Source organism: Cebidichthys violaceus, unplaced genomic scaffold, assembly GCF_023349555.1.
Source record: "Cebidichthys violaceus isolate CVI_PGR_0920_01 unplaced genomic scaffold, fCebVio1.0.p SCAF_10, whole genome shotgun sequence".
In the NCBI taxonomy this organism is placed as follows: domain Eukaryota; kingdom Metazoa; phylum Chordata; class Actinopteri; order Perciformes; family Stichaeidae; genus Cebidichthys; species Cebidichthys violaceus.
In genome coordinates this window covers 5480655-5503908 of record NW_027176263.1, presented here as the reverse complement: position 1 = coordinate 5503908, position 23254 = coordinate 5480655, and the positions used below count along the sequence as shown (strand labels likewise).

Genomic DNA, 23254 nt, shown 5'->3' with positions numbered 1-23254 from the left:
TTAAACATGACCCGAGGGGAATCACCATGCAACACTGACTTCTCTGTAGACAGGCCGGCAGCCTCTCAGCTGAAGCAGGGGGTACAAGGCACCACGGGCTCTATGGAGATGGATTCAGAGGCTGCAAAGGAAACTAGTGGATTATACCAACTTCTTTCACCTACAAAGAAAGGTCCACAGTTCAATCATGGAGCTCTACTTTTTGCCATCGTTTTTAAATGAATGTGTAGTTTGTTCATTCAGCTGTGTTGAGTTTAATTTTGAGTTTTTCTACGTCACATTTTTTATTTTGGATCCTGGTTTCTTTTGCTAAGCTTTAATAATGGTCTGAAACTGGTTTTAATGATGATCAGGGATGTTACCTAGAGCTTTTTAAGTTCCCTGCAGTGTGGAACAACTGCAGTATTTTATCATCCCTTTTGGACCAGCAAGAGCAAAAAAGAGTCCAGTTCCCCACCACATTTGTTCCTCACCTCCGTTGCCTAAATCCCAGGCTGCACCTCTTCCATCCGGACAGTGGACCACAGATATCCTCCTGTCTGGATGACTGAGGGAAGAGTTGCCAGACACATAGCATGGCTCACTCCTCTCACCCCTCTGGCTGGAGGGAGATGACAAATGGAGGGGGGCACCCCCACTTAAACCATGGAGGCCAGACCGGGGGTTCCCACAGCACCACACGCTACATGCTGAAGAAACAGCACCGCCACAGACACAGGTCCTCCTCACCGATGGGCAGAGTCATTCTCATCAACGCACCTGTTGATGGTGAGCTCACAGTCCTCCATAATCACTGTAACACACACAGGGCCACTGGCTGCAGAGGCACATTCAGGACTATTGTTAGTCAGGTATTATTAATAATGCAATAGATAATAGAAATTAAATGATTAGTCGATTAATTGTTGAGTCAATTATTCATCCACTCACCCAAAACAATTAAGTGGTTTTGGTTCCTAAAATGTAAATATTTGCTGTTTTTCTTATTCTCATATAATAGTAAACTGAATCTTTTAGTTTTGTGACCAAACAAGTAGATAGCTGATTTAACATTTGGCTCTGTGAACTATTTTCTGACATTTTATTGATGAAACAATTCATGAATGTATTGAGAAAATAATTTGCAAAATTATCAATGATGAAAATTATTGTTAATTGCAGCCCTAGTAGATACAGAACAGATGAATATCTCAGTGACTCATGGTTGGGAAAGTTCACACTACTTTGAGGAACATTTAATTAATATTTCTAGGTTTGAGGAATTGGCATGAAGTTGGTCAAATTTGTAATGTATTAGATATTAAATATTTATGTTTCACTTCTCTTTACCCCAAATAAATGCTTTCTGCAAATTAATTGGTTTTCATTCAGTTTTAAATTACTTTTGAATGATGTTCTGACTTAGTTTTGTGTTGCAGGAGGGGATGACTGTGAAGACATTCACACAGTGACAGTCGACAAGACTCCAGATGGGCGTCTGGGTTTCAGTGTCCGCGGGGGCTCTGAACATGGACTCGGCATATTTGTCAGCAAGGTGGAGGATGACAGCTCTGCAGGTTATTAGGAAGAGTGTGTGTGTGTGTGTGTGTGTGTGTGTGTGTGTGTGTGTGTGTGTGTGTGTGTGAATATGTTTCTCACGGTGATGGCAAGCTTATTTTTCAGTGAGCGTACATCTGGGCATGTGGTCTTCTGTTTCCATGTGACATTTACTCTTGTGCATCATGCTGAGCTCCACCTGTGTCTGCAGCGCACGCCGGGCTGACTGTGGGTGATAAGCTGGTGGAGGTGAACGGGGTGAGCCTGGAGAGCATCACCATGAGCAGCGCTGTGAAGGTCCTGACGGGCAATAACAGGCTGCGGATGGTGGTGAGACGGGTGGGCAAGATCCCCGGCATCCGCTACTCCAAGGAGAAGACCACATGGTGAGGCCAAACAGCTGAGAGGTGCTGCTCAGTTGTGTCAATGTGAATAATGCTGCCAAAAATGATATTGTACATTGGATCTACGATTAAATATTTACACTTCATAGTTAATTCAACAACTTTATCAAACTGTAACTGAATATTATCACTGTACTTTGCTCTATTGTTATGCAAAGTACAGACTACAACCTTGTTGTTACCACCACTGACCTTTGCATGGCCCTTGTTTTGTGAAGTCTTGTTGCTTAACTGTAGCTCACACTGGTTATCTTTCTTGTGGGATATACTGTATCTTGGTTTCATGTGGCAGCAGTGGATGGATTACCTCTATGACCTTTATTGCTATTTGATTAACCAATACTGACAGGCCTGACTGCAGCAGAGGAAAGCAGTGTATCTCCGGCATGCATATGTGTCATCTTTTGCATGTGTCTGTCTGTGTGTGTGTGTGTGTGTGTGTGTGTGTGTGTGTGTGTGTGTGTGTGTGTGTGTGTGTGTGTGTGTGTGTGTGCGTAGGGTGGATCTGATTCACCGGCGGATGGTGGTGGAGGAGAGCGGTCGAACACCGTCAGAGGCCAGTTCAGACAGCGCTCTCCGCAGAATCGTACATCTCTTCACCACCTCAGATGACTACTGTTTGGGCTTCAACATCAGAGGAGGCAAAGAGTTCGGACTAGGAATTTATGTTTCTAAGTATGAAACAAGTGTGGTTTGAAAACATATTCAGCGAATGCTTGTTTTACCTGAAGAGGCCATCGGCATCAGAAGAACAAAATTATTCAGGGTGGTGCAGTGGGTGCATGCAGTGGAGCTTAGCCCATTGAAGTGTCCTTGAGCAAAAAGGAGAAAAGGGTGGCAATTAACAACACAATTTTCCCACTTCAATTTAAAAATCAGATAATCTCATTTGCTTTGTTTTGTTTGTTTGTCCTTGTTTTATTGAATCAAAGCAATCAGACCTCAATTAGAAGGTTGTGGCAGGCAAATGTTGTTGACTTCATCACTATTACAACAAAAGTTAAGAAGCTGCTTTGATTAGTTTGTAGTGTGAACAAAACACATACATTTAGTATATATAAAATATTTTAAATACTTAGTAGAGTAGAAAATGACGTGAAAGTGTTGATTGATATAATAAGTCAAGTATAACCTAATACTGTTTGTGTGTCTAAATCTCTTCAGGTTGGACCCGGGCGGGCTTGCAGAGCTGCATGGCATCAAGATGGGCGATCAAATCCTAGCAGCCAACGGGATCAGCTTTGATGACATCACCCATAGCAATGCAGTCGAGGTCCTGAAGAGCCACACTCATGTCATGTTGACCATCAGGGTGAGAGACATTTTATAGATAAACTTGAGGTGAAATTTAAAAGTCTACAAATCAATAGTTTTTACATTAATAATGAATCAAATGATACTGTAGCTTGTAATGACAGTGAATTATCACCCAACTTTGCAGTCCCCCTCAGCTCTATGGCACATTGTAGCCTCTTTAAGCTCATTGTTTCAGTCTGACCTGCAACTTTTGATTTTGGTTACCGCTCTAATCATCCCTTTTTTTTAAGCTAATAAACTCTAACCCAATGTATAATACATGCTCAGCCCCAAGCAGCAGACAGACACTATTAGCGACTAGCTGGTGAATATTGTCGACCATTAAGCAACTAAAGAGCGAAATAGAAGTCAGTGGAGAAGAAAATAGAGCTAAAAGGAGAGTGAGTGTTGGGCTTACATTCATCTGATGGACAGAAACACAACTCCAAATGAGTGCTGATGTTTCTCCATGTCTGCTGGATATCTAAATAAGCATCAAAAACGATAACCACATCAACTTCATAAGGTGATAGTATATAAATGTTGTGTTTACAGCTTGTTCCCCTCAAGTGTCCAAAAGAACAGTTAATGCAGGTTTTCGTCTGATTTCAGAACTGTGTTCCACTTGGTCCTTTATACATCGTGGTTCAGTGTTGTTTTGCAGTGTTAATCATTTGCTCCGGTTGAAACATAACAATTGATTGGGTGCTTTAAAGTGCTGTGACATAATAAATGTTACAGCGTGTTAAACAACACCAGCTCTTCTCAGGAGGGGACAGACTGAGGCTGAACAGCAGAGCAGGCAGCTGGCTTACAGCCCTCGAGTTCTTTACGCATGTCTGTGTACGCATGTGTTCAAAGCCGCGCCACTTAACCTGTGTCATTTTGAGATAAAGGAATTGTGTGTGTGTTTGTGTGTATGAATGGGCACATGTGTATTGTGCAGTGTGTCTGAGTGCTCTCTTAGCTCGCTGACATTGCTGTGTGCTCATTTTACTCCTCTGATCTCAGGTTCCACGTGTGAAAAACAGCCAGGGACGACGTTCATTATTCAAAGGCAGTCAGGGATCAGGTTATAATCAACAGAAAGCTGAAATTTATGTCTTCCCTCTGTCCTATATTAGACCCATTTGTGGTAACAGAGTTACATAATGTGTAAGACACATTTTGATATGTAACAATTTGTAGTTTTATCATCACGGTTTATGTTATGATAAACATTTGCTGAACATTTCCTGTTTCTGCACTTCAACAGGAAGCTGGCAGATACCCTGCATACAAGGAGATGGTGGCAGAATATGGCTGGCTCGACAATTGTATGTTGACTATACCACAATATGATTTTACAAGAGAGAGATGAGTTTTTATAGAAATAATGACTTGAACAGTAGTATGAAAAGAATGACCTACATTAAACTAAGTATTATAGAACAAAAATAATGAAGATGTGACCTTGTGATTTGGAGTTTTTAATCATCATTTCCATTTGCGAAGTCACTTTGATTCTACTTGGAAATCTTATTTAAAAAAGTGGAACAGGGGCCACATGTATCCTGCTTATACATATTCATAGGAGTCAAAGTCCTTGTTTGATATTTCTGAACACAGACAGGGATTAATTCAGTGTACTCAAAGGCAGCTCAGTCGTCTGGAACAGAGCACGACCTGACATCTAGGTCAAGATGCAGAGTCATTTTGGAGTTTCATTAAAAAAAGAAAGAAATAGAACAACTCCGGGTTCATGTTCTGTCTCTCAAAAGTTCAGAGGATTAACAGGACATGAGAGCAGACAGACTTTGATCCAAACAAAGCCGATTGTGTAAAATGACGAAATTAAGCTTTGCAAATCTTACTCACTATGTCACCCTGCAGCTTGTGTCTGTCTGTGTGTTTGTTGTGCTCAGATATAACAATTGAACAGTTTTATTCATATTGCACACACTCAATAATATTTTCAAACACACACTAATCACCATTGTTCGTTTTAATTATGGATTGTTTTCTACAGTGGCCAATGGGGGCCTTGCACCATCCTCCCAGGGTTCAGACTCCAACTCCTCTGCCTCCTCGCTGTCCTCCAGCACCCCTCTCAGCTCCCTCAGTGGTCTCTCCCAGGTTCTTTTCCCTCATGTCTTTGGCTCCGAGATGGTAGACGTCGCCATCTCCACGGAGGACCGCTCCCGACGTCAAAGCAGCACAGAGCGAACTGCTGACACCGCCATGCAGACCGACCCCCACCCCCCGAACCAACCAGACCACCCCACAACTAATGGGTCGTACCCAGACAGACTGGTCGCCACAGAAACTAGCCGGACTGTAGGTGCCACATTGCTGCTGAAGGACACAGTCATACGAGGGAAAGGGGAAGGCCCGAGGGAGATGGGAGGACCTGGAGAAGGAGGGCAGGGAGGTACGAGGACGCTGTCACCTGGGGACCAAGAAGTAGTGAAACACTCACCTAAGACGGCAGCGCTGATGGCCCTGAGCAGACCACGAAAGCCAATCAGACGTTCCCGGAGCCATATCACTGTGTCAGGTGAGACCTGCAGGTTCAACGAAATTCTGGCAAAACAACAAGAATTTCCAGTTAAAAACTGTGCAAAACATGTTTGAGGGAGGCAACTTCACTTATCAGTCAGGTTGTACTCTGTATTGTGGTTGTTGATTATAGAGGTAGTATCATCGATTTCCAGAAACACGTCATGGTGAGTATTGTAGCCACAATCACGTTCAGTTCTCTAGCTGATTTTTGTGGCAGTACCTGCATTCCTGTAATGAGATCAATTCCCAAATCCTCACAGATCTTTCTGCAGGCTATCAATCAGTTTAATGATCCCTCATCTTTCTATCAGACTCCACATGGCTGATTTAAGCTCCAGACACAATTTGTCCAAGAGCACAAAGTTCAACGCAAGCTTCTGATTAATCACCATCCTTTACTCTCAGTTGTTATACCTCTGTGAGAAATGAACAAGAACAAGCATATGGAGAATATCTCATCCAAGCATTGGCAGGGCTGTTGAGTTATTAGCCTTTCCTTTTCAATTCATCTAGCTCATTCATACCTCCAGGAGCCAGCGGGTGCTTGGGGTGAAGCTCAGGGCCGATTTGCCATTTGTTATGTAAGCAGGAGCACTTCGCTGTAGTGCCTTTAAAAGATAGGGGTGTGTTCAGGTTAGCGTCGCTGCAATTCATCAGTATTACTGTGTTACTTTACACAGTGGCAGATTTACTGCATTGAACAGAGGAGCTGACTGGAAGAGAAATGAACAGTCTGTATTCATAGCGGAGAGAGTTTATCAGCCAACATTTAAGCATGGACAAGTACAAAGAAATGAAATGAATGAAGTACGAATGAATTATGTTTTCAACACCAAACACAGAGATGCAGAATGTCCTATTCTTGCTATGGTTCAACACCACTTAATGGAAGATTTTTGTATGATTTAGTTAAATTACTTGTTTGCATTCATTTACATAATTTTGCAGATGTTAAAGTCATTTAAAGTCATCATGTTTCACAGCATTTGGCTGGGAAAATATACAGTATCTGTTTGATTTAGAGGGACTTGAATGCTATTTTGTATTGTTTTTTCCACCTATAGAGGACAGACAAAAAAAGCAGAGACAACAGAAGGAGAAGAGCTCTGGAGAGGGTAAAACCAGCCTGCAGCGATCTAAAACCTTTGTCAACCTGTTCTTCAAGAAAGACCGTAAAGAGAAAAGCCGCTCCAAGTCCCCATCTCACCATGCCAACAAAGGTGAGAGCACAGTCACAGACCTTTTATCTTTCTTTCCAGGCACATATTCTGCATTCAACCAAGCAAAATATAGCCTACGGTTTTGACTGAATTGCCATTTTGTTTCACTTCAGTTATCATATTTGAATCACTGAACAAATTAGAGATATGGGCAGCAATTCAGAGGTCTGGAAGCAGGCAAAATGCATAGTGTCCTGTTTCAGATCATATTTTTGTCATTTGCGGTGTTCAAGTCCATTGCAGCTGTTCGCTCATTTCTGGACGTTCATAAGTTAACGTCAGTAGTGATATGGGATGGGAACCGACAAACATCAGACATAGATGTGAATTCATCTGCTTCAATTCATCATTTTGCATGGACATCCCTGGGTTTGTGAGATAAAATCTTCATTTTGTATTGAAATCTCATGCCATCATGCAGATCTTGTGTATTTCCGTTTTCCCTTTAATTCCTCAGACAAGGAGCAGGGTCGATCCTTCCAGCTCTTGACCTCCCCGAGGGAATCCCGTGCTGGGCTTAAAGACAGCAGCCCGCTGCCCCGACCAGAGACCCTGCAGCACGTGGAGGACATGGCAAAGAAACTGCTCAGCCAGGATGAGGTGGCAGCTGTGATGAGACACTGTCGGCGGGTGAGTTCTCCGATCTGAAATTACTAACACCTCAGTGGCACTCTCCTCTGTTAGTTTTGTCAAACTACTTTCAGGCTTAAGTGTGCAGTATTGTTCCTCGTGTTGCAGAGTGTCCTTTAGTGATAGATGTGTCTGGCAGCGGCTGTGAAAAAAGACGGATTTGGCATGTCGTTGATGATTAGGATCAAATATCAGCCATCATTTGATCCCCTTGTCTCATCTGGCACCATCTCACACTCAGCGGCCAATTTCAGGGGATCAGCTCCTTGCAGAATATATCAAGTCTATTTAGCACAGTATGACTCACCTGTTACAATAATTAAACACCAAAGACTGAAAACAGCAGAGTGCAGTGGTGTTCTTGGAAAAGCTAATATTTAATGTACATGCAACAAATCAGTAACATCATGCAACATATCATGTCGATCATAACAATGTACAGTTGATGGTTTATACACCTTAAGTTAAAGGGAATTTAGTGTTACACTTCGGTAAAGTATGGGGACTCACAATGAACTGACACTCCTCCTCCTAAATGTTTTCTTCTTTCAAACTTAACAGCTTCAGTTTGCAACGCACACTTTCTGTCCCGAGACAATTCTGATGACATCTCTATGACATCATCAGGGTTGTTTTTTCCAAACTCCCTCCAGAGCCAGAGAAGAAATTATACGGCTGTTTTCACATGCTGAGTATTACTCCTTGTGACAAGTAAACTGAATTTTAACCCATTTAAAAGTCAGAAAATAGCCTGATGGAAATCCTTCTATATACCCAACCACACTAGTTGGTTGTTCTGATTCTTCTCCTCTAATTTGTGTACCAATCTAACTTTTCCCTCAGTTTTTGTCCGACATTGTGATTGAGGATTTAGTGCGCCCCATTTTGGCAATCTTGGACAGGCCAGAGAAACTGCTACTTCTCAGAGAAATAAGGTGAGATACATAGAGTATATGTACAGTATAATTCTGTTTTTATATATATATACATACTGTATGTTTTGATATGCATGTAACTGATGCTGATCAATATCCTCTGCAGGATGCTGATACCTACTACTGAGCTGGGTCAGTTTGACAGCATGGTCATGCCCTTTGAGCTGGAGGCATACGACATCCTCAAAAGTCGCTCTGGTAAGCAGAGGAATGTACTTAACGTCACTTTTCAGATTCTTTTTATTCATAGAGCTCAACGTAAATTCACAATTTCCTGTATGCATGAAAGATAAAAAAGAAATATATAAATTAGAAAACGCAGCTCAGGTTATCCATAGATAAAGGATTCATGGAAAACCAGTGATATATCTAGTTTATTTCTTCTTAGCTCGTTCTCCAGCTCTGCGCTCCCCTCGCAGTGGAACCCCTCGACGTCACCTCATCACCCCAATCCCAGGTACACTCGTTGTATCTCTTCCTTCCTCTTACCCTTTCTCTTTCGAGACCTCACCTCTTTCTTCTGTCACCCTCTCCGTCCGCTTGATGTCCTCTAATCCCAGAGCAACACAAGATACACTAGGGGCTTAAACCTCTCACCTTTTGTCTCCTTCCCCTCCCGCTCTTATTTTTCCTCCCTCACTTCACTTCTATCCTAACTCACCTCATATCTGTAGTGTCAAACTGAAACACCACACACACACACACACAGCCACCTTCCAACTTCATATAAAACACACTTACACACACACACATTGCCATGCACAAAATATCTCAGGTTTCCTGTGGCTGCGCTGAAGCAGAGGCTTGTGTTACATATCTGTGGCCAACAGAAAGGGCTGAGACGAGCCTGGTTGGCCATTGTGACACTTCAACAACACAGAGATGCTTTTATCCTTTTCTTCATTCAAGAGTCATTGAGACACAATCAATACAGTCTTACTTTAGACCGACTGCAGCCGTCTCACTTTCCAAAATCACAGGTTAGGGGTCATAGGGTCAACGTTATTATTTCAGTTTGGTGCTTAGACTCACAAAGGATTTGTTTTGCAAAGAAATTATGAATATAAGATGACAGTGACATTTCAAAGAGCGTTTAGTGAGTGCTTTTCTAGATCCAAACGGTTGCATTGTGGGTAATGTGGGCACCAGGTTTTGAAAAGTAAGAAAAAGAATAAAAAAGGCAATATCTCTGGTTGTGCACTTTTGATAATTTGTTGAATTGTCCATCGTGAGTGCAATGCTAAATCTGTGGAGTAATCTTTTAAGTCATCACTGTGTTTATATGCAGAAGTTCAACAGAAGTTTTAAAATAAACTTTTGCAGGGTTAAAGCTGAATTACAGATGTAATGTTTGTCCAGACTACAGGGGTGGGTTCCACCTCCAGCCGGTCCAGGACAAACTGCGGGAGTGTCAGCTGATTGAGGAGTTGGAGAGATTACGTTTGTCCAGCCAAGAGTCAGGCTATCTGCCTCCATCTCGTGCCTTCACCCCTCTGCTGGATGTACCTGTGGACAACTATGTCTCTACCAATGTGCGCTCCCGCTCCCTGAGCCCCTTACCCCCCCACAGCTTCCTCCTCAGAGAATCACCTCTCAGCGCTCAACATGGGCGCCAAACCCATCACTCCTCAAACAGAAGAGAGAGCGGGGCGTCGCAGTATGGCGAGGTCTCCTTGTTGTCAGTGTCCGACCGAGGAGATGCAGCTCCTGAACGAGGGAGGTCGCCTGTGAGGAACGGGCATGGGAGAACGCTGAGGGAGTTGAGTCCTGACAGCATAGATGGCAGACGGAGCAGGCAGGAGGGCTACACAGAGGTCAGCGTACGTGTGCCTTCACCGCGGCGAGGGAGAAGCCCTCTGGATGATGTGTTTGAGGCCCCGAGAGACAAGAGTGCATCCCCAGGCAGAGAGAGCAGTCAGCAGCTAAATGGACATTCACAAAATGGTGTGAAAAGAAGACTAACTCTGCCATCTGAGGAGTATGAAATCAACACTTTGACCATCTCTAAGGCCAAGCAGTCACTGGGTGAGTTTAATACAGAAACTGTGTATTTTCCACTTTGATTTAAGTTTAATCGATTGATTTCAGTGTGTTCAATATGCTTGCAAGTACATACAGTAAAAACAGCTAAATGACTATTGTAAACTGTCCATTTGAATGTTTTCATCCTCCCATAGCCATTACCTCACCAGTAGAGGTCAGGGTATCACTAAACTGAAGGGAAGAGTTAATGCTCTAATGATAACTAAAAATGACCAACGAGTATACCCGCTATGAGACTAGTTTGAATATAATACTGTCAAGCAATCCCGTTTATGAATGTTGTATTTCTCTGTGTGTTTACAGGTATTAGTATCTCTGGAGGTATGGAGTCTAGAGTCCAGCCCATGATAAAGATTGAGAAAGTCTTCCCAGGAGGAGCTGCATCTATGAATGAGGCTCTCAAGGTGAGTTAAATATGGCAGAGACAGGAAGACACACCTCAATATATCAAAATGGGTGTCAGTTTAATGACAAAGGATTTAAAAAATGAAAAATTATGATTATTCTTGCAAATGGTGATAAACACATTGAACATAAGTATTAAACATTCCCTCTTAACACCATGGTTTTAAAGCACATTAATGTCCATCTTGGTTGTATTGTATGAACCTGTCCGACCTCTGTCCTGTGGTTGAGTTGTTGTTGCTATAAGTACGCATGTCTATGACGGAGAGGTTGAAGGTGTGCAATGAGGAATGGAGACGAAAATAGTGGAGAGGCATCTCAAGTAGCCAATCGCCTCCATTATTGATGAGGTACACACAGGTGCTGGTCTGCTAATGTATTGGTAATATACTGCCTGCACAGTAGCTTAACAGTCATCCGTGATCTTGGCTTGGTTCACTTAAACACACCTGATACACACACTCATTCACTATAGTTAACCACAGGCTAATTTTGGACTAGAGACAAACAACACGTGCATTAAGATACTTGAAAAGAGGTGTGTTTCCTAAGAGCTAGTTACCAATACCCAGGTCTAATACCTGATTAGAGTGTCAAAAATAGGGGAAATCCAGTATCTTCTCAGGCTTTCAAATTCCAAGGACTTCCCTCTTCAGTGCCTGCAGTCACACAATATGAAGACACATGGTAAGCACCCAATCTTGGAAGAAGCAAGGAGAATATAAAAAAAGAGAAGATGTAAACAACTGAGAGAAAGCATGAAATCAGTAAGAGCAGCAAAGTGAAAGGAATGGCGGAAATGGAAAATAAAGCAGGATATTGGGATGTGTAAAAACCTTAACGTGACACAGCGAGACAGATTGTATTTCACCCTCTGGGAACCATCAATGACTGAACCAAATTTCAGAGTAATGCGGCAAGACCCCTTCTGTCCAAACCAACCACTCTGCAATCTGTGCATACAACTGATAATCAATTTAATATACAATGGCCTTTCTCAGTGTGGCCTCACAAGAATTAACGTTTATCCACATTATAAAATTTGTTTCAGGGACAGACCTGAGCAGAGGTTTGGCTCGATGACATTAGAGGTAAATTAGAGAATATCTCTATATATTTTGGTAGATTTAGTAATATTTTCTATCATCCACAATGAGCATCTCATATGTGTTTCCATTACAATAGGTAATACATGGAGCCAATACTTCTCCTCTCCTTAGCTAAATAATCTAGTTGAATTTATTTGTAATGGCCTGGTAAACCACATTGTGAACGATTCACTGATCTTTTCATGCAAGCTGTAGTCATTTTTACAGGCCGTGTTATTTTTGGATCGTGATGTCCATTGGCTTGAAAAGAGGAACCTCATAAATGCACTCCATAAATGGCTGTAAAGAGGATGGGGCAGATTAGGTTGGGATCTATTTAATTCAAATAAATTACTTTTCAAAAATGAAAAAAAGCACTTTAATCTCCTCTTTGGTTAAATGGAGCTAAATCTTTTGATACTGTCCTCACGGAAGGCTATAAGGTTTTTGGTGAATACCAGACTGTGTGATGAGCTGTAAGAAAACCTGTCTGGGCAAACACAGAGCAGCACAAGTCTAACCGCCTCCTATACAAATATGTTTGACCTATAATAGATCAAATGCAATAGTGCAGAATAAAGGGAAAACAAATCTCTTTGTGTCTAATCACTGGAAAGGAAAAGGGAAAGGGAAAAGACGTGATTGGTGGAAATACAACAATGGCCTTGTGTATTTGTGTTATGTGTTGCTAACCTTCACTGAGGTTGAGCACACGAGGCAGGTGCATCCTCGTCAAATGCTGATGACATCAGAGGAAGTTCCTCTCCTCAGGCTTCCAAAGTTTTGCCACTCTCTGCTCGCATCCTGCAGGAAACAACGAGAAAGCGGTCCCAGCTGTGCGTGTGTGTGTGTGGTTGTCTCAGTGTATGTTCTTTTTACAATAACCTTGTGCTGAAGGGGAAACTTTATATGTGCACTAGTGACGGCCTTCAGTGTGAATATATTAAACTAACGGGAGGGCCCCAATTCTCTCTGGCATAAATCAGGTTCCCGCCAAGGGACACAATCAGTGCAGATTTATGGGAACTGTGTATAAGGGACAGATCGCTTCAGAAAAAAAAGATACAGATGGGAAGAAAAACATACAGAGATACACGTAATCATGACATATGAATAATAATCAATCCTATTCTTTGTTTAGAAAGAGTTTTTGCACATTAAGATGTTTACCCTGTGTTTGCATTTGCAGGCAGGGTATGAGGTGTTGTCTGTGGATGGCGAGAGTCTGCAGGGAGTGACTCATCAGCACGCGGTGGATGTAATTCGCAGAGCGTTCAGCAACAAGGCCAAAGATCCGATGGTTTTTGTGGTCAAGGTCTCGAAGGTCCCTACAACCCCCACCAGCCCCAGGAGACCTGCAGACTAACCTTTGTGTGCCTCACAGTTAGACTGCAGTTCAGGCATGAAGGACACCAAAACCTGCAACTCCTGCGGGAGTGAATAAACTACAGGGTTCATTCCAGAAGAGAGGATATGGGATGTATAGATCTCCAGTCATAGTGGAGAGGAATGGATGCACAGAAGCATTTGTCCTCTGTAAGGCAGAGTTATGACAGTAACTATGTCAAAGAGAAAGGTGGACATGTTGAAACTGTTTATTTATCCAGATTAACATTGTTATAGATCACTTTTTCTACTTTTTTGCTTTGTTTTTACTAAACGCATATATTGCACATTAACTAGACAAAAAGTAAGTAAGTATGATAAGATCATGTGGTTCATGAACTCCTCCTCGGTTAAAGTTGTGCCACTGTTTGACATGACCTCTGCTGATTGTGGAGCCAGTGGTCTGCACTTTTCAGTTGGAGCATCTCAGTCCTGCAGCCCCGCAGGCCTGCCAGAGGGAGATTACCTCAGCCTGTGTTATGAGATTTAGAGATTTATACCCAGATTAAACCCCTGTATTATGTCAAAACTGATAGTTTGGGTTTAGTGGATGTCTGGGGGGATTATTACAAATTGCTGCTCAGTATTTTTGTGCTGCATTTTTCTGGCAGAAGTGCTTGTGCTTTGGAGCAATCCGCCACTTTAGAGGCTTAATTACACCACGCTGTGGCCTGAGCTTATACAGACATGTGGAGGAGTTGGAAAAACATGTCAATGAGAAATGCAGGACATGAAGGCCAGTGGCACAGTTTAAATCAAAGTAGAGTAGAGGAGATATGGGCAGCAAGGTAACTGGAATCAGTGTGCGTAGTGCCTTACTTCTGCAGATGGCCAGTGGGGGAAAAAACAAAAACATTGATAAATGAAAAAGTCAGAAACCTCAAGGTGAAATGTTTCAATTCAGACAGGCAATTAAATGTAAAGATGAAATTGAGCGTGTCTATGCCTTTTGAGTTATTACAAAGTGCTTCAGGTATTTGATTGACTGCAATAAACATTCATTCAGTATGCATACGTTGCTCACACTTGATGTGTTTCAGGTAAAAAAGCAGTTAAATCAACAGTAACTTTAAGGTGTGACAACTTGTTCTTTAATTAAAAACACAGTCATTTGTACAAGAAATGTACACATAAAAATATACATGGACAACTACATACTTTATGAATTACTGAAGACACAATGTAAGTAAACATTTAAAAAAAATGCACACAAAAGGATGAGAAAAATGCCACAAAAAAGAAAATGTGTTACGTTGCTTTGGTCTAGTCACAGTGGCTACATTTGAAATAGATATTTTGTCTAAATAAAAGACAATGTCACTCTGTTATACTATTTAGTGTTTTACATATTTACACAAAAAACAGTTATGCAACGATGAAGAGAACTGAGATGTGAGGAAAAAGCGGAAGTCAGAGACGCACACAGTACATTTCAGTTTGGTTTGCATCACCTGTGTTAATCTGAACCTCATCTGTGGTGAGCGAGTAACAGTCTAGGTCTTGTTAACAAATTAAATATGGTGGGACAAACACAACTTGCTCCAATCAAAGTCACTTCCCATGGCTTTATGTTAATTGATGCAGGCTTGTAATAATCTACAAAATCTCTCAAACCACAGTGAATGTGGTAAGGTCATGCAAATTATAGACTGATCAAATATGCTGATCACATTTTCTGAAAGGGGTTCGATTGAGTTTTCAAGTATAAGAAACATAACACTTTCTTGGTTCGCATCGGCTTTGACCTCAACTTAACGAAGAAGTCAGTCAAAAATGACCCGTCTCATGCTTTTATAAACTAACGACGAGCACGAAACCCAAAGATGAAGACATGAATCGGTGCGATATTATGATACTGACAATCAAATGAAAGATCAATCAAAATGGAGAGACAACAGGTCAAAAGAGCCTAAAATAAAAGCTCCCAACTGTGTTGATCAGCTGCAAAGTTTGTATCACACAGATTACATAATGTACACATATTTTCATGCATTACAGTATTAGGTGCACTCTTTCTATGCTGCCGCCTCCATTTATAACTGATCCATCATTTGAAATATTGGTATGTGATATATATATTTATGTACATATAGAAGTTTTTTATACGTTGTATGTTAAACCCACACTTATATCAGTACTACAACAAAATATCTTCAGGTGCTATATATAGAAAAATATACAACATCTCCTCCATTATATAGATTTCCATTTAACTGTTATTCCTTGATATAGACTCTTTGTAAAATAAAAGTTCTCAGCCTACTACTTTTTGTTCCCGTAGAGACCCATCATGCTCAGTGTTATACACAGCCCTGCATATACTGTGAAAAAAACAGCTTCAAATGTTAACATGCTCCCCACCGGTTTATATTCTGGGCTTTAACAGCCAACTTGCCTTGAGGACACTCGGCGCTGGAACTACTGCATCTGCAAATTCTCACCTCACTGCTATCTGAACCACCATCTTCTAAAATCTGATATAACAAAGACATGCAGGCATGCCAGTCTTGCTACCTGTATAGCAGTCAGTGAAGATTATAGTCTAGGGGAAATGAAAAAGTGTTATTTGGCTTTTGGCTGGCAAAAGCCAAATAAAGAGCACAAATGGGAATGAGGGAGAATAAAAGGAAACTCTGAATAAGCATGCCTTAAATCTCTCAGTGATGTCACGACCGAACTGAAAGAATATGCTCCATTTTTAGCTTCCCGACTGCTGACTGTTATAAAAATAGTTGAGTAAAAAGCAGAGATAGAGATGGAAAGAGAGAGCAGACATAGAGACAAAGGCAGAAATAGAAAGAGAGAGAGGAGAATCAACAGCATCCTGGTGATATCTTCCATGCTACAGTCTGCTTCCTATTGTGCTACATAATTGTAAAATGCACATGTTTATGTCAGAGCTTGCTGTGTTGTCTGAGTTGACACATTGGTCGGGATGCAACAGCAAGAATGTTGGTGGTCTAGAAATCATAAGCAGCGTCTTTTAAACGTTTGGTTTCTGTGTCCTGGTGGTTTGGGAAATCACAGATTAGGATGTCCACATGTGAATGTCAAAACTGGTTTGTTGAAGTTTGATGATTTGCTCCACAGGAACGAGTTGTCTCCCGAACAAAATTGCGCAGAAAAGTTGTGCAAAACGGTACCATGTTTCCCTGGGTGAGCAGATTCTTTAATTGGCTATGATGACCATTTATACTGCATTTCTCTGGAGTGATAACAGTCACAATACATTCTTTTTTAAATACACACTGCTGAGGAAATCGAGCACAGGAACAACAATATTCTTATCCTTTTTTATCATTTTTAAAATGAACTGCTGATCCTCTGAACACCATGAAATACAAAGAGCAAATGTTTGGTGTTAGTTTCCCTTCGGCAGTTACTTGGACGACTAGTGCAGTTGCTGTTGTTTGGACGGTTGATGAGATCATCATTAATAGCCAGCAGCGGTGTTGTTGATGGGACTGCTGCCATGATGCATCATTACATGCTGGTGGCCGGGTGTTTAACCTTGTGTGCTATCGCGAAAGGGGTGACTGTACTTTGACCACACTGCTGTGCCTGTAAATACAAATTCTTTGCTTCAAGTTCCCGACTATTTTTGATACCCTGATTTGAACGTGGTCTGAGGAAAAAAAGACTTTCTTCATTGCTTTTGCTCCCACCGAAGAAAATAAGTCTTTGTGCTGGCTTTGTAGTGGAGTAAAACCTGTTAAAAGTGCCAGAAGGGACACTTTATAAGGAGTTATTGGAGTACTGAAGTAAGAATGCACCTTTGGGAGATTTCCCTTTTGACAGTGACGAGTTGTGAATGCTTGCTCAGTGGTCCAGGTAAAGCCATGGTGAAGATAGTGCAGTATTTGGCCTGGACTTCAATGTTTGGTTAACATCCCCAGAGTCTTTTGTGTGTTGTGTTTCTATGTTTCTGTGCACATATTACTATAAGAGCATGTGTGTGTGTGTGTGTGTGTGTGTGTGTGTGTGTGTGTGTTTAGATCTCAGTGGCGGTGATTTCCTCAAAGTGGATGTCGTTGCTGCCACTGTGAACCTCATAGTCCTCCATGTCCCTGTTCTCCAGCTCCAGACTCAGCTCCCTCATCACTCGCTCAAGATCCCGGTTTCTGCGGTACATCTGGATGTAGTTCTGCTGCAGCTGTTTCTGGTAGCGGATTACCTGTGTGGAGGGAAGTATGGGAAGTAAGTAAATCAGTAGGGAGGATCAGAGTACGCTATTTTGTCCTGTATGACATTGAATGAAAATGACAGAGATTGAAAGTCAATCATTAAGAAGTCAAACTTTTTACTTTTTACCTTTTCCTTCTCCTCCTGCCACACCCTCCTCTCATCCTCAAACCGTGACAGTTGTTCCTCACTGGTCCTCCTCTCGTACATGAGTTCAGCCTTCAGCCTGTCCACCTGCATGAACGAGAAAGAAATGTTACAAACTGCACCGTTTCAGTGGTGGAAGAAGTATTTAGTTCCTTTACTTGAGTTAAAGTAACACCACGGTGTAAAAATACTCCATTGCTAAATCTCATATTTAGCTTGTACTAAGTAAAAGTACAGAAGTACTACCAGAAACATGTATTTTTCTGTTTTAAATACTAACGGTACTCATTATGCAGAAAAATTGGGATTGTTATCATACATTACAATGTTTAATTATTACCTCTGATGCATTAATGTGACAGGAGCATTTTGATGTCATTAATAGTAACTTCTAACTTTTGGAGTTGAATATATAACATTGGAAATAAATGTAATAGAGTAAAAAGTACAATATTTTCCTCACCAAGTCATTTTCATTACTTAATAAAAACCTTGTACCTGTTGTCTGAGTCCCAACACTGCTTCTGCATTCTGCCTCTGAGCCTTGGCTTCATCACTCTCCCCTCCCCAGACCAGATGAGTCTCCTCTGCATCTCGGTACAAAGACGGACTGGGACCGCCCCTCCCTGCCATTCCTCTACCCTGTTGGAGGGAGAGGCTCATGCATTGCCCCTTCATGCTTAGATTTCCAGGTAGAGAGTGTCCGCTGTGAATGGACAGAGTGTCACGGAGGCGGGCCGACTCTTCTTCCAAACGGCCCAGTTTCTCCCGGAGCAGCTCAGCTTCGCTCTTGCGCCTCTGGAGTTCATTCTCGCAGACTTCTAGCTCCAGAGATCGTGTCCGCAGGGCCAACCCGGCCTCGTGGGATCGAGCCTGGCTGGCTTGCAGCTCAGAACGGGCTTCTCTCAGCTGGGCCTTCAGCACCACGATGTCTCCGGCCTTCTGGCTGAGCTCGGACTGGATTTCCTTCAGCTGCTGCTTCAGGAGGGAGATTTCTCCTGACTTCTGACACACCTGAAGGGTCACGAGCAAGAAAATTAGAGAAAGATGATGAAAGTGCTGAAAATACAGTTCAAATGGTCTCTTATGAGATTATAAACTGACATTTTGGATTTGTTTGCTCCTTCAAGGTAAACCTAAGATACTTTCAAGCTTAGTTGCTTATGAGGTTGGTGTCAACTCTGACACCTTTCTTTTGAAGGCATTTTATGCTTTTATCAGTAAATTAAAGCAAAGGTCCCCTGCCAGACTCAAAGAGTGACCTTTAATCACTTTAATCACCCTCACCCAACACCTCTCCAGTGTCTGACTCTCACTCACCTCCCACTTTGTCTCTTCCAGACGTGGCCCCAGCTGGGTCTGCTCCCTCTGGATGGTGGCACACCTCCTTTCCAGCGTCTCTCTGTCCTGTAGCAGCGAGGAGAAGTCCTCCTGCAGCTTCTTTTTCTCCTGCTGTAGTTGAAATACCTGATGCCACACAGACATCCATCTTTTACAACTGCCTTAAATACTGAAACCGATATGTTGATGTAGAATAAGACATGCACCCCCAAAGAAGGGATCTCTAGACTCACAACTAAAGCACAAGACATTTGTGTCTTTCTTTCTTTGTAAATGTTTTAAAAGGTTTTTAAGTACTTAGCATACCTGTAACTGTAGCACCTGCTGTGCCCTCTGGGCCTTCTGAGAAGCCTGCTTCATCTTTGATGCACAGCTCTGTCTCAGCTCCTCCATCTCTCTTTCACAGCGACGCTGCTTCTCCTCATACACCTTTCAGAGCAGAAGACACAAGTGAGAGGTCAGAGGTAAATGTTTTATCTGTACTCACATTATATCAAGTTATTCATTTGGTGTTTTAAAGGTCATAGGTTGGGTCAGTTTGGTGTGGCGAGTGTCTTTATGTCTCACCTGGCAGATGGCAGCTTCATTCTCATCCAGATTTTCCCGGAGCTGCTGGAGCTCCAGGTCTCGTTCCCTCAGTTTCTCCTCCAGCTCCCTCACCACCGCCTCGTAGCCCTCCACGAGTGGCGGCGAGTGTCCACAGGACCCGCTGTCCGACAGCGGCTGCCCGCGCCCACTTAGCGACCCCGAGCCTGTGCTCTTGCTGGATGAGGAACGTCCACTGTCTGAGTTAGTGTGGCCATGGCTCCCACTTGCACCTGAAGTGTTTCGGCCCAAGCCTTGCACGGGCTCCAGCTGGACCCCGGAGCCAGACCCGGAGCTGGAGCCCTCACTGGGGGCCAGACTGTAGCCTGTGCTGCTGTGAGTAGGGAGGCTGGAGAGGGAGTTCCTCCCTGAATCTGACATGGAGTAGGACTGGCTGCCCCGAGCATTACGACCTCCGCTGTAGGAGTTGCGCTTTCCTTCAGAGCTGGAACTGGTGCTCCCTGCGATGCCGTTCGCACCGCTGGTGCCGTTGGACGCTCCAAGGGGCAGCAGGAGGTTGAGGCTGGCCTGGCTCTCTGACAGACTGCTGCCCCCTGGCCGTGGTGACAAGTACTGCACAGAGTGACGATTCTTGGGAATGACCGGTTTGAACGCTGTAGGACGGATCAGCACTTTTTCCATGTTCTGAAAGTACATAATTATAAAAAATAGCATTAGTGGTTGATAAAAGCTCAGCAGCGCTAATTAACAATGGCTGAATAAAACTCATTAGAGAGAGGTGAGTGATATGCTTGCAGGTCACCCCCCCAGACTCTGATTTGTTTCATTTGGTTTAATTGATATTCATGAGCTTCATTAAGCAATTTTCTTAATGATTTTCCTATCATCTAAGATATAGAGAGACAGGCAAGAGAGGGAGGGGATTAAAGGGCAGAGAAACAAAGAGGGAGAAGATTGGAGGAAGAGGCGAGACAAAGACAGAGGGTGAAAGCTCCTCATATGTTCTGTAAGCATTTTTCTCAACAATCTTCCTCAGGTTTCACTAAATATAATGTGAATGTAAGCAAGCTCTGACACTGATCATGTGTCTGCAAGTTGAGCAGCTGTCAAATGATCCATCAGAACCGTAAGGCCAGTTATTAAGCTTCTCTCTGGATCGATGGAAATAAATAGCCAATTAAACAGCTGAGGTAATCTGCTGCCAAAAAGGCTCACATTGGTGTGTATTCTAAGGAAAGCAGAGAAAAAGTCCTCGCTATGATATTTAATGTCTTGAGCTGTAATTAAAGAAGAAGAAACAGCACTTATGGAGCTTGTAGAGATTAAGTATCATGCTCAAAGGATCTTAAACACTTCCAGTGAGGTAGTGTTTCTTCTTAATATTCCAGCCTATTGCCCTCGATGTATATCACATTTAAAATAATAATTTCAGGTGAAACAAACTGTTTTCTATGCTGCAGGTTCTTGTTACTTATCAGCCAACATATACATTGAAACACCTGCAATAAGCTGAGTATCTCTGCCTGACCGATCTATCGGTCTAGCTCTACAGTCTGCTCCTCTTACCTTCTCTAGCTGCCCGGACACTGGGATGAGTTTGGGAGGAGGCCCTCCAATGTTGCCATTCAGAGTCCTGTTGTCCCTTTGGTCCTCTGAGTCACTGCAGGGACTTGCAGCTGCCACTACCAGGTTATCGTTCCAGTCTCCAATCACCACCTCGTCGCTCACAAACCCCAAGTTTCCATTCGTGCCACCATCTACTGTTCCAGCAGACGTGCCACCGCCTGTCCCAGCAGAGTTACCAGGCCGGGGCTGCTTCTTGGTGGGCAGCGGCGGAGGAAGAACCTGAGCCTGGGGAAGCGTTTGGTTGCTGATAACCAGCAGCTGCTCCAGGGAGCTCCCGCTGCGGAGGGTGTTATCCTGGAGTCGGAAGCAGCTGGTGGCCGGCGTGGAGCGTCGTGACTTGGTGGCGAATTCGCTGGCGGCCCGGCAGTGTCTCTCCTGATATGTCCGGCCTGATATGAGGCTGCTGACAGAACCCATGGCGATCCCGGAGCTGCAGGGCCCACAGGGGCCGGGGCAGGGGCCTGAGGGGGAATGGGATGATAGTGGCTGGCACTGCTGCACGTCGAGACCTGGATTCGGGTGGTCAGTCACGGTCACAGGTAATGCCTGAACCAAAGCCATGGCACCCCGACGGCGTCAGACACACCACGCACTCTGAGAGAGAAAATAAGAAAAGGTATTCAGAATCTAGCTGCAACAGATGAAGCTATTCAATATTTATAACACATAATACATTTTTCTAACTGCCAATGACGTCACAGCCAAGTTTATGGCCCTTTAGCCCACTAAAATGTAAATAAAGTTCTCCTAAGTAATGTATTCTGCCTTATCTGAGTGAATCATAATGCAAAAATATATACCATGTTTACCATTTTAACCAGAGTAAACATACATCACCCTCGTTTTAGCCTCTTTACACTGGTTTCCAGTACTTTTTACAATGAATTTCAAGGTAATTACTTACAAGGTACTAAATAGTCTGACTCCTCAATATCTCTCAGATCTTTTGCCCCCATTTGCCCCTGCTCATACTTTGAGATCCTCTGGAAGGGCCCTTCTATCTATTTCAGTCTTTGAAGACTAAGGGGGACAGAGCTTTTGAGATAAGAGCCCCGAGGTGTACTTTTATCGCAGTGCCTTCCGTGATTTCATCTGACTCTATTCTTTATCATGTTTTATGGGTTTTACTATTTTATTTAGTATGTTGCTCTTTGACTAATTTGTATTTGTTATTGCCGTGTTTTGTTTTGTATGTGAAGCACTCTGTTGATAACCTCTTATAAATACAAACAAAGCTATCATAATTATAATCATTATAATACATATTTTTATTAGTAGTAGTATTATAATGCACCAACAGGGCAGGAACTAGGACCCAGCAAAGAGCTGCACTGTGTGAAAACCAGTAGTTTGAATTAAGGCTGCACAGCAACACATAGAGATAGAAGACATGATACGATGAAAACTGACACTACAAGCACAGCATCTTTAACATATTTCACCAGAGTGTAGCGATACCAATGTCTAGACTGAACTGTGTCAGGTGATCAACGCTCACTGATTTTTCAAAGTGGGCAGTGCAGTAAATGTGCAAGCAGACACAAGAAAAAGATGTGTTACAATTCTGAGCTATTGCTGTCAAGCAGCTGGTTTTAGTCAGTAAAGATTATGACTTGAGTTTTATTCTTGAGTTGTATTTTCCACATATTTCCAGAGAAGGATACACCGACTAAAGATTTATTGAAGTGACATTTTTTTTTCTCACTGTCCTAACAGTGGACAGTTTGATGACGGCTGGATTCCATCAATGTGTTTCAGGATCATATTGTTTCACTTGAATGAAACAGGCCCTTGTTACCGCTGTCAGTTACACCTGTGCAAAGATGTCTTTTTTTGATTCAAGACAGTAGGAAAAGCACAGGTGCAAATAATAAGATGGATGATGGCTGCATTTCATTTAACTTCTGGGTGCTGCATGTTTTAATACG

At 42.7% G+C, this 23254-nt stretch overlaps 2 protein-coding genes across 3 annotated transcripts in view; one reads left to right on the top strand and one right to left on the bottom strand.

The window, feature by feature from the left end:
- The first annotated feature begins 575 nt into the window (after positions 1–575).
- On the top strand, positions 576–13785 carry pdzd7a (PDZ domain containing 7a). Its single transcript, XM_068722001.1, has 15 exons — positions 576–768; positions 1419–1556; positions 1748–1922; positions 2439–2615; positions 3105–3252; positions 4492–4552; positions 5245–5772; positions 6842–6997; positions 7455–7627; positions 8471–8562; positions 8669–8760; positions 8951–9019; positions 9922–10587; positions 10909–11009; positions 13288–13785. The coding sequence occupies exons 1-15, from the start codon at positions 576–578 to the stop codon at positions 13462–13464; spliced, it is 2946 nt and encodes a 981-aa protein (XP_068578102.1). The 3' UTR covers positions 13465–13785.
- A 767-nt stretch (positions 13786–14552) lies between these two features.
- Positions 14553–23254, bottom strand: part of lzts2a (leucine zipper, putative tumor suppressor 2a) — a 39007-nt gene continuing 30305 nt past the window's right edge. For both annotated transcript variants that reach the window (XM_068722024.1, XM_068722015.1), the window contains 7 exons: positions 21267–21920; positions 19722–20384; positions 19461–19583; positions 19134–19280; positions 18312–18827; positions 17796–17900; positions 14553–17658 (listed from right to left, as the gene is read on the bottom strand). In XM_068722024.1, coding sequence (XP_068578125.1) covers positions 17476–17658; positions 17796–17900; positions 18312–18827; positions 19134–19280; positions 19461–19583; positions 19722–20384; positions 21267–21887 — 2358 coding nt within the window. In that variant the 5' untranslated portion in view covers positions 21888–21920 and the 3' untranslated portion in view covers positions 14553–17475. The remainder of the gene's footprint in view (positions 17659–17795; positions 17901–18311; positions 18828–19133; positions 19281–19460; positions 19584–19721; positions 20385–21266; positions 21921–23254) is intronic.

What these genes read in the sequence shown, in the direction of transcription:
- pdzd7a (XM_068722001.1), top strand. Translation starts at nt 576, where the DNA reads ATGGCTCACTCCTCTCACCCCTCTGGCTGGAGGGAGATGACAAATGGA. An exon ending in CATCAACGCACCTGTTGATG is followed by an intron (nt 769 to 1,418) that starts GTGAGCTCACAG and finishes TTTGTGTTGCAG; the next exon opens with GAGGGGATGACTGTGAAGAC. An exon ending in TAAGGCCAAGCAGTCACTGG is followed by an intron (nt 10,588 to 10,908) that starts GTGAGTTTAATA and finishes GTGTGTTTACAG; the next exon opens with GTATTAGTATCTCTGGAGGT.